Raw genomic sequence first — 12,027 nt, 5'->3', positions numbered from 1 at the left:
AGGTTTCCTGCTGGAAACTGAAGTTGGAGGGTTAAGGGGGTGAAAATACATTTTAAAGAAATGTCTTGGAATTTCTCATTTTGGCTCTAAACAATGCGCTATTATTATGTCATTTATCAAGAAAGTTTTCTTACTAGTCAGTCAATCGATAACTATCTGTGCAGGAATGGGGAAAATGTTCAGCACATCTCCTCGTCAACAATGAAAAGACGATTCAGACTGTTGTGTCCCAGAATTGCAGTATCAGTAAAGGTATGATCATTAAAACTGGTGAATCCCACATTCACCATACTCCATATTTGTTTTCTGGCAGCAATCCCTCTATTGTCCACATTTTGGTAGCTCTCCCTTGTACATACTATGTTCTCAGCTTTTCCACCATTGTCCATATTCTGGTACATCTGCCTTGTACATACTATGTTCTCTGTCAGCTCTCCCTCCATTGTCCACATTCTGGTAGCTCTCCTCTTGTCCATACTATGTTCTCTGTGTCAGCTCTCCCCCTATTGTCCACATTTTGGTAGCTCTCCCTTGTCCATAATATGTTCTCTATCTGCTTCTCTCTACTGACCACATTCTGGTAGCTCTCCCTTGTCCATACTATGTTCTCTGTCAGCTTCCCCTCCATTGTCTACAGTCTTGTAGTTCTCCCTTGTCCATACTATGTTCTCTGTCAGCTTTGCCTCCATTGTCTACATTCTTGTAGCTCTCCCTTGTCCATACTATGTTCTCTGTCAGCTCTCTCTTTGTTCACATTCTTGTAGCTCTTTCTTGTCCATACTATGTTCTGTCAGCTTTCCTTCCATTGTCTACATTCTTGTAGCTCTCTCTTGTACATACTATGTTCTCTGCAGCTTTCCCTCCATTGTCCACATTCTGGTAGCTCTCCCTTGTCCATAGTATATTCTCTGTCAGCTTTCCCTTCATTTTCCACATTCTGGTGGCTCTCCCTGGTCCATACTATGTTCTCTGTCAGCTTTCCCTCTATAGTCCACATCCTGGTAGCTCTCTCTTGTCCATATTATGTTCTCTGTCATCTCTTCCTCCATTGTCCACACTATCAAGACGTTTTTCAAAAAGTAAATGGACTTTTCAGGTGCAAATATGCAAATATTTAAATAAAAAAAAGTGTACATCTTTATTAGAATATATATATATATATATATATATATACATACATATATATATATATATATATATATATATATATATATATATATATATATATATATATATATATATATATATATATATATCTCACAAAAGTGAGTGCACCCCTCACAATTTTGTAAATATTTTATTATATCTTTTCATTTGACAACACTGAAGAAATTACACTTTGCTACAATGTAAAGTAGTGAGTATACAGATTGTATAACAGTGTAAATTTGCTGTCCCCTCAAAATAACTCAACACACAGCCATTAATGTCTAAACCGCTGGCAACAACAGTGAGTACACTCCTAAGTGAAAATGTCCCAATTGGGCCCAAAGTGTCAATATTTTGTGTTGCCGCCATTATTTTTCAGCACTGCCTTAATCCTCTTGGAAATGGAGTTCACCAGAGCTTCACAGGTTGCCACTGGAGTCCTCTTCCACTTCTCCATGGTGACATCATGGAGCTGGTGGATGTTAGAGATCTTGTGCTCCTCCACTTTCCATTTGAGGAGGCCCCACAGATGCTCAATAGGGTGTAGGTCTGGAGGCATGCTTGGCCAGTCCATCACCTTTACCCTCAGCTTCTTTAGCAAGGCAGTGGTTGTCTTGGAGGTATGTTTGGGGTTGCCATTATGTTGGAATACTGTCCTGCGGCCCAGTCTCTGAAGGGAGGGGATCAGTATGTCACAGTACATGTTGGCATTCATAGTCCCTCAATGAACTGTAGCTCCCCAGTGTCGGCAGCACGCATGCAGCCCCAGACCATGACACTCCCACCACCATGCTTGACTGTGGGCAAGGCACACTTGTCTTTGTACGCCTCACCTGGTTGCCGCCACACGCTTGACACCATCTGAACCAAATAAGTTTATCTTGGTCTCATCAGACAACAGGACATGGTACCAGTAATCCATGTCCTTGATCTGCTTGTCTTCAGCAAACTGTTTGCGGTCTTTCTTGTGCATCATCGTTAGAAGAGGCTTTCTTCTGGGATGACAGCCATGCAGACCAATTTGATGCAGTGTGCGGCATATGGTCTGAGCACTGACAGGATGACCCCCCCACCCCCACCCCTTTTAACCTCTGCAGCAATGCTGGCAGCACTCAGACGTCTATTTTCCAAAGACAACCTATGTATATGACGCTGAGCACGTGCATTCAACTTCTTTGGTCGACCATGGCGAGGCCTGTTCTGAGTGGAACCTGTCCTGTTAAACCGCTGTATGGTCTTGGCCACCATGCTGCAGCTCAGTTTCTGGGTCTTGACAATCTTCTTATAGCTTAGGCCATCTTTATGTAGATCAACAATTCTTTTTTTCAGCTCCTCAGAGTTCTTTGCCATGAGGAGCCATGTTGAACTTCCAGTGACCAGTATGAGAGAGTGAGAGTAATAACACCAAATTAAACACACCTGCTCTCCATTCACACCTGAGACCTTTTAACACTAACGAGTCACATGACACCGGGGAGGGAAAATGGGCCCACCTTGGACATTTTCACTTAGGGGTGTACTCACTTTTGTGGCCAGTGGTTTAGACATTAATGGCTGTGTGTTGAGTTATTTTGGGGGGACAGCAAATTTACACTGTTATACAAGCTGTATACTCACTACTTTACATTGTAGCAAAGTATCATTTCTTCAGTGTTGTCACATGAAAAGATATAATAAAATATTTACAAAAATGTGAGGGGTGTACTCACTTTTGTGAGGTACTGTATATACTGTATAACAAAAAATACATTTAAAACCAGAATCAAAATATGTATCCATATATTCTTTTACAAAGATATACCAATTGCACCTATAGGATTTGCTAGGTTCCCGGACACAGAATATGATTATGTATGACACCAGTAGAAATTCTGTATGGTGAGGAATTACTGCCAACTAGTTTCACACTAAAACACACTTCCTTGGGCACTTGACCGTATGATGCAAAGAGAAAACTGACTTTTTAGGCACAATTATTTAGATTAAAAAAATGTGTACATCTTTATTAGTTTTATCTTTGCAAAACTTCTTCCCAGAATTAGTAAGATGTGACATAGTGTATCTTATGTGGTGACACAGTTTTTCTTTAAATATTTTTGTCCATGCTATGTTTCCTGTTAGCTCCTCTCCATTGTTCACATTCTAGTAGCTCTCCCTTGTCCATACTATGTTCTCTGTCAGCTCTCCCTCCATTGTCCACATTCTGGTAGTTCTCCCTTGTCCATACTATGTTCTTTGTCAGCTCTCCCTCCATTGTCCACATTCTGGTAGTTCTCCCTTGTCCATACTATGTTTCCTGTTAGCTCCTCTCCATTGTTCACATTCTAGTAGCTCTCCCTTGTCCATACTATGTTCTCTGTCAGCTCTCCCTCCATTGTCCACATTCTGGTAGTTCTCCCTTGTCCATACTATGTTCTTTGTCAGCTCTCCCTCCATTGTCCACATTCTGGTAGTTCTCCCTTGTCCATACTATGTTCTCTGTCAGCTCTCCCTCCATTGTCCACATTCTGGTAGTTCTCCCTTGTCCATACTATGTTCTCTGTCAGCTCTCCCTCCATTGTCCACATTCTGGTTGTTCTCCCTTGTCCATACTATGTGCTCTGTCAGCTCCTCTCCATTGTCCATATTCTGGTAGCCAGAGCCGAGCCGCCCTATACGCTCACTACGCAAGCTGCGTAGAGCCCCGCAAATTACTCAAGGCCCTGCCTCCCCCTCGTGTCATAGCACGTCAATTATTGTTTACAACATCCAGTGGTGGAACTTTAGGGGTAACTGCAGTCGCATTTGCGACTGGGCCCTTCCGTTATACCGCTGTGGGGGGCCTTGAAGACCCAGCATCCCCCCCAGCACCTCTGGCTGGCTGTTTAGAGTGCAGTGGGGAGAGGTGGGAGGAGGTGGAAGGCAGCGATCGGCAGCTCTATGGTGCCTGTGTGGGCGGCGGGATCTCCCTGGGGCTTGTAGTACTCTCTCGAGTGTCCGTGTATACAGTGGAGAGGAGAAGGGAGGGGCCTCTGACCCGGGCAGGTATCAGTTTCACTTTCACTCTGCTTGAACACTGTTGCTGATGCCCGGGTCAGAGGCCCATCCCCTCTCTGCTGTATACATTCAGAGATAGAACTACTAGCCCCAAGGAGATCCCCCTGCCTGTGGACACCATACAGCTGCCGATCGCTGCCTTCCACTTCCACCAGCCAGGTAAAGGGGAACTTCTGCAAGGGGGGGAGTCAGCTGTTTGGGGACCCTTATGTAAAAGGGGGGCTTTCTGGGGACACTAATGTAAGGAAGAGGCCCTCTGGGGACACTGATGTATGAGGGGGGCATCTGGGGACACTAATGTAAGGACGGGGCCCTCTGGGGACACTGATGTAAGAGGGGGGCCTCTGGGGACACTAATGTAAGAGGGGGGCTCTCTGGGGGCACTAATGTAAGGACGGGGCCCTCTGGAGACACTGATGTAAGAGGGGGGCCTCTGGGGACACTAATGTCAGAGGGGGCTCTCTGGGGACACTAATGTAAGGACGGGGCCCTCTGGGGACACTAATGTAAGAGGGGGGGCTCTCTGGGGACCCTGTGTAAGGAGGGGCTCTCGGGGACCCTGTGTAAGGAGGGGCTCTCTGGGGACACTAATGTAAGGGGAGGCTCTCTTGGGACCTTGGTGTAAGGGGGGCTTTCTGGGGACCCTGGTATAAGGGGGGCTCTCTGGGGACCCTGGTGTGAGGGGGGCTCTCTTGGGACCCTGGTGTAAGGGGGGGGCTCTCTGAGGACCCTGAAGGAGGGAGGATTGCATTGGGAGCACTGAAGTGTCAGGTGTGACTGTGTGGCAATGGCAAATGGTTTACAGAGCTCACGGCATCACGGGTCAGGTAGAGGGCCCCTTAGCAGAATTTTGCTTAGGGCCCCAGGGAGGTCAGGACCGGAACTGCTGGTAGCTCTCCCTTGTCCATACTCTGTTCTTTGGCAGTTCACCCTCCAATGACTAAGCCAAATTTTCTGACAGTTCTCCCCCTACTGTTCAAACTTTGTATTCCAGCAGCTTCATTCACCATCTACACAATTCTATATTGTGCCATGTGCTGTGGCAATACTTCCTCCACTGCATGCAATAGTCTCTCTTGCAGGCATCCCCCCAAAGATCATCTGTGCACCTGTTTATATTGCTTTATACCCTGATTTCTATCTGCTGCTCTGAGCCTTCTAACATCTTACTTGTCTGAACTTTTGTGTTTTCTAGTATCTCTGCAGTTCTGTGCTCCCCATTCTTTTATAATGTTATCCATTCTGTGGTATGCTGTCATTTTACATTGCACTGTCCCCTGCTTGCCATAGCGGACATGAAGTTCAGAGCTAAATATCTCCTAACATTTCATATGCAGTTCTCTATGTGCTAAGATCTGCCCCAAAATAGTAAGTCCCACCACTTGGCTAAGTTATACCCAGGGCTTTTTTTCTCAGAGTATAGGTGCAGCTACTCCCTATTCTGAGTCACCCCTTGTCTCCACTCCCTACCCACCTCAGAGCACCTTCCCTTGGTCCCACCCCCTACCCACCTACCAGTATCGCCCTTTTTATAGAATACAGAACCAAGTGTAATTTTGTGGTACTAAGTAGTTTGTATGGAAGGTGTTAATTAAAACCGTAAAATAAATCGCCTGCAGCCAGCAACAATAGACGCCTCTAGCAACAATAGACCCTCCACCAGCAACAATTGATCTCTCCGCAGCCAGCATCAGGAGACCTCTCCGTCAACAGTAGATCCTTCCCAGCAACAATAGATCCCCCCAGCAACAATAGACCCCCCCAGCAACATTAGGTCCCCCCCGCAACAATAGTTCCTCCCAGCAACAATAGACCTGCCACAAAAATAGATCCCCCAGCAACAATAGACCTGCCGCAACAGATCCTCCTAGTTACAATAGATCCCTTAGCAGCCAGCATCAATAGACCCTCTAGCACACCCCATTATCTGTTGCCGTTACATGCATTCATTGCTGGGGGTGCCAGGACTGTGTTCCCCATGTTCCTGCTGAAAAAAAGCCCTGGTCATACCACTTGTTGAAGGTGTGTCATGACTAGAGCAAACAGCTGCACCATGATTTCACCCATCAGGAGAAAAGATATAAACTCAGGAGGGGGAAATGATGGCTCATACATGACGCCCTCCACCCACTCCACTATCAGTTATCTTTCTGTCACCTGTATTTTCATGCTTTAGTCCATGACAACTTTTTTTCTCTGCATCCTGTCCCAGTGAAACATAATTAATTGCTGCTGCTGCTGCAATCTTTTCTTTACCTTTCAGCAACAATCAGTTATCATAGACCTGCCAACATTCTCCTTACTGTCCTCCTGCCATGCTTAGCCCCACCCTACTTATTTTCTCCAGGGTTCGTGATCAGATCAAGCTTAAAGTGATTGTAAAGTCTCTTTTTTTTGTTTTTTTTTACATAACAAACATGTTATACTTACCTCCTCTGTGCAGTGGATTTGCACAGAGCAGCCTGGATCTTGCTTTTCTCCGGTCCCTCTTTGCTGCTCCTGGCCCCTCCCTCCTATCAAGTGCCCCCATAGCTAGCAGCTTCCTATGGGGGCACCCGGGCCGATTTACAGCTCCATGTGCCCATTCAGACACGAAGCCCTGACCCGGCCCCACCCCATTTCTCCCCTGATTGGCTAACTGATTTTGACAGCCGCGGAAGCCAGTGTCGCTGCTGCTGTGTCACAGCCAATCAGGAGGAGAGTAACGGATGGCTAAGACACTCATGGACATCGCTGAAGAGAGATGGGGCTCAGGTGTGTATTAGGGGCTGCTGAGAGGGGCTGCTACACACAGAAGGTTTTTGATCTTAATGCATAGAATGCATTAACATAAAAAAATACTTCTGCCTTTACAACCCTTTTGAGTCTTCTTGATTTCTTTGTCCTCAATCAGCTACACTCTGTGACTAAGTAATACTTGTCCAACTAAAATATTGTTTGATTGGGCAGTAATGAATACTGAAGTGTTATATGTGTCACTTAGAGGCCAAAATGATTCAGTCTACTCTATAATAACTCACTCATGAATGGCCACACATTTGCTAGTGGGTAAAAATAAATATGTTTCCCAGCCTAGTTTGCCTAAATAATATAGCTTATGGCTACCAATCATTACTGTAAAGAATCTTTTCAATCAGCAGGTAGGGGGATCAAAAAGTCCCAAACATATACAACTACAGACTAAACAGGATGTTATTTTTTGAACTAGATAGACTTGTGTCTTTTTTAAACCAGACTATGTAACATTTGAACAGACTAATAAGCTTTTTCAGAACCAGTTGATTGCTTTCAGCTATATTTTAAATAATAGTTTTCCAGTAATAAAATTCTGGGAAGGATGGCAGGGGATAAAGACCATGATATACTGTATAATAATAATTTGACTTTTTTATACAGCAGGCAGAACACTGTGCTACTTTTCATTTGATTTTGTGTAATTTCAAGTGAGCCCATACACACCAGGATGGTCAGAGGCATATACAGTGCAATGTTGTGAATGGGCCCTAAAATGTTAACAGGACTCATTGCAATTAAAATAATATGTCATTTCTTTTCTTCAGTGCCACTGGAAGCCCATGTGACTGCAGTTCATCACCAATGCCTTGGTTGTCCTCATCTAATAGACACAAACAATAAAGAAATACTGAACTTTGTGCACTTTGCTATTGAAAAAATGAACAGGCAGGGGAGTCATCTATACTACTTTGATTTGGACCGAATAGTGAATGCCACTGGCCAGGTCTGTACAATACAAAATTATTTATTTTAAAGGGAAAAGTAATGTTACTCATTAGGTTCACAGAGCAAAAAAGTTCCCTTAAAGGTCAAAGATATTTAAGGTAGTATTATTATACTGCATATTGACGTACGATTTAGATTTCCAGTAATACAAGCACGAATTGAGGAACGTTTTCTTCCTGCTAGTCTTACCAATATTGGTAATATGTCCGGATGCCTGTGGGTACCGTTAGATGCCTAAAGAAAACCTGACTAGCATGTCTCATTGTCTCAGGAAAAAGTAAATTGCTTGAGTTAGGCTGGATTTCATGGAAAACAGCTCTTGTTCTCAATAGACAAAGCTGGAGCAATAGTGTCTTCTGAGTACATAGACATAAGCATATGTTGGGCTGTGGTTTAAAAACAGACCTGAAGGAGGAGTTGTGTCATTTCTTCAAGTTAGCAGGAGACCATTGGGAACTAACTTGGCACCTATCATGGGCTCCAAGGCAGACATCCTGGGGAAGCTGGCATCTCAGGATGGATGCCAAAAATCCTGTGAGATTTGGGCAGCAGGTTAGGAATACAGGCTGGCTGTATAAGGAGAAAGAAGGAGCAATGTTAGGGAAAGATATCTGATGAGGAGAGAGAGTAATTTTTACTTTACAGGGTGTCTCTTCTGCCTGCTTCTTTGAGTGGTCTTCTGATGGCAGCCAGTTAACTTCAAGGATTTTGGGGATTGCAGAATGACTGTAACATGTTAACTCCTGTTAACCCTGCTGAGGAGCAGGGAAGTGCTCTTCAGGCATTCTGTGGACTGTAAGCTCATGTTATATATGTATATATGTTATATATGTTATGTATGCAGCAGCTCCTGTTAGCCTTACTAGTTAGTGCGGTGTTTTACATCCATTTTTGACATGTTATATCACTACTGAAATAGTGCCTTGTTAACTAACATTACCTTTTCTGCCTCAAAAAGTGTATACAGACAAAAGAGATCCACTGTGCTCAAGCCAGTCTCCAATGCAGGTAAACAAGATACACTAGTGCTCAGACAACCTCCGCTGTAGGCAAGGCTCAAGCAAAGAAAGTCCAGCAAAAGTTGGCCCATGGCAGGATTCAATAAAACATTTGAAGGCTTTATTGGAACATAGGGTTAAAATACAAAGAATGAGACCAGCTTACGTATCTAAGCCTAGCAGCCTTAGTCATAGCTGTGACTAATGCTGGCCATACATGTATCAAAATTCGGCTAATTCAGCAGGGACCAGATTAATTTTTGATCCATGTATAGGTAGGCTGGTTTTACAGAAGTCGATCTACCAATCGACTTCGGTACAACCACCCTGTTGGATTTTCCCTATCGCTCAGTGCCAGATATAGCTAGTAGCACTGGTCAGTGTATTCTGATGACAGTGAAGTTTCCCCAGTGTCAGAATACAATAACTCAATGGGAAGGAATCCTCTCTTTACATTGAGTGTGTTGATGGGAAAATTGTGTTATTTTTTTTCATTACACTCAATGGTTGAACAAAAAAAATTAAGCATGTATAGATGCCCAAGCTCTCTTGGCTGAAACACATAAGCAGGTCTGATTTTACAGATTTTAACCCTATTTTCCCATAAAGCCTTTATACTTTTATTAGATCCTGCCATGTGTCGACTTTTGCTGGACTTTCAGGAAGTGTAAAACCTGCAACCTGCTCACATTTTTGTAAATATTTTATTATATCTTTTCATGTGACAACACTAAAGAAATGACACTTGAGTGTACAGCTTGTATAACAGTGTAAATTTGCTGTCCCCTCAAAATAACTCAACACACAGCCATTAATGTCTAAACCGCTGGCAACAAAAGTGAGTGCACCCGTAAATGAAAATCCAAATTTGGCCCAATTAGCCATTTTCCCTCCCCGGTGTCTTGTGACTCGTTAATGTTACAAGGTCTCAGGTGTGAAAGGGGAGCAGGTGTGCTAAGTTCGGTGTTATCGCTCTCACTCTCTCATACTGGTCACTGGAAGTTCAACATGGCACCTCATGGCAAAGAATTCTCTGAGGATCTGAAAAAAAAGAATTGTTGCTCTACATAAAGATGGCCTAGGCTATAAGAAGATTGTCAAGACCCTGAAACTGATCTGCAGCATGATGGCCAAGACCATACAGCGGTTTAACAGGACAGGTTCCACTCAGAACAGGCCTCGCCATGGTCGACCAAAGAAGTTGATTGCATGTGCTCAGCTTCATATCCAGAGGTTGTCTTTAGAAAATAGACATATGAGTGCTGCCTGCATTGCTAGAATAAACAGAAAACTGCCTGGATCAACCTAGACTAATTAAATTTAGAAAAAGTATAGCGGGTTTGTATGTAACATTCACCCATATGATAACCTCATAGGATGCAGTTCTGATAGCCCTAAAGGCATACAAGAAAAAGAAAGAGAATAAAGTTCTCCTAAAAGGGCAAAAAACAGAACACTTGAGTTACTTCAAAACTAGCTTTATTTATACAAAAAATACCACTACAAATAATTAAACAAAAAAAAAACATAGAATCACGGGTAAATGGCTGACAAAGACTATTAAAAAATTGGACAACGTTGTCAAATTGTTAAAAACATAGGAAGCCGCGGCTGCATATCCCACACATACACATCAGACATCACCATAACCACTTGCATACACTATTTATTTATTTATTTCAGGTACTTATAGAGCGCCGTCAATTTACGCAGCGCTTTACATATATATTGTACATTCACATCAGTCCCTACCCTCAAGGAGCTTACACTCTATGGTCCCTTAACTTATATTTATACATACTAGGGACAATTTAGACAGAATCCATTAACCTACCAGCATGTCTTTGGACACTAGTACGAAAGTAGGACTAATTAGGATATAGGAATAATGATGAAGATTCCTTATAAAGGCTGAAGTGTGTTGAAGGCCATTATATAGGCCACATAGGTTAGGTTCTGATAAGTAGGTGGGCGACTTGAGTGTGTTAGTCCTGTTTACATGAAAATAGCCATATAGTGGGGTCTATTAGGGATCAGAACACAGACCATCAGTATAGATATGTAATCAGGCAGTGTAGCAGGTGTAACAGGCAGCTTGACTATGGATATTCATAAGCAGCGGAGGAAAGAAGCAGAGGCAAGCATAGCAATGAATCATTTGAGGTAGATGTCATTAGGGGGAGTGCTATAGAGAGTAAAGCAGGCATCCAAATTGTAACTTCAAATTGAAATGTGTATACTCTCACCAACTGTGTGGGATCCAACATCCTCATGCAGCATGACTCTACCCCTAGATGCGTGGATGGATAATGGCTACAAGCTCTGTTCTGTGTTGGTAAACAGAGGTGTACGACCAGGATATTCGATCGGGATATTCAGACAGGATATTCGACCAGAAAGGGAATCGCCTCATAGAGTGTTCATTGCCTCCGTATGTTTCGACGTAGATCCGGAAGCAAGAAAACAAGCCATCAGCTGTTAGTTCCGTGCTATCACTCAAGTCAAGGAGCACGCAGCTTCCAGCGATGTGCTGACGTCACACTGCTGACCCGTTTCACCAGCCAATAGACGCTAGTTTCTTCAGAGCAAGGAGGAGCAGGGAAAGTAAGCTTAAATAGGCAATTGCAAATGTAATACCTAACAAGTATCACTAGATGTCACCCAGAGCACTTCTCACTTCTAACATTCAGCAAGGGTACTTAGAAAATGCACTGGGGCAACTGACAAGGTTTAAGTAAAAAATAAAATAAATGGAGGGGAGGGGAAAAAACAGAAATTAGGGCGGGAGCAATTAACCCATTGAAAAAATGGGAAAGGTTATACCTCCGATATTAACCCATTGTTGCTCGGAGGATTCACAATAAAAAACGTTACCATGTCAAAAGTCTTTCTAAAAGTAACATGAACGGAAAAAATAAATAAAATAAAATAAAATAAAAACAGTTTTTTTAAAAAAACAACTCTACACAAAACTGCACATCTCTAGTTCCTCATTTAACCCCTTGGGAGCAAGTGAGTCAAACATATATATCCAGAAGACTTCCCGTTTACACAACAGGGAAAATCTCTCATTACTAGTTAATGTTCCTTTGGGGATGGTTTC

General features: G+C 43.2%; 1 protein-coding gene across 1 annotated transcript in view; it reads left to right on the top strand.

The window, feature by feature from the left end:
* Positions 1–12,027, top strand: part of KNG1 (kininogen 1) — a 108,143-nt gene that overhangs the window by 20,446 nt on the left and 75,670 nt on the right. The window contains exons 3-4 of the mRNA XM_073626310.1: positions 165–252; positions 7,746–7,924. Of these exons, the coding sequence (XP_073482411.1) occupies positions 165–252; positions 7,746–7,924 (267 nt within the window). The remainder of the gene's footprint in view (positions 1–164; positions 253–7,745; positions 7,925–12,027) is intronic.

This window comes from Aquarana catesbeiana, linkage group LG04 (assembly GCF_042186555.1).
Source record: "Aquarana catesbeiana isolate 2022-GZ linkage group LG04, ASM4218655v1, whole genome shotgun sequence".
Taxonomy (NCBI): domain Eukaryota; kingdom Metazoa; phylum Chordata; class Amphibia; order Anura; family Ranidae; genus Aquarana; species Aquarana catesbeiana.
This window is presented reverse-complemented; position numbering and strand designations above follow the sequence as displayed.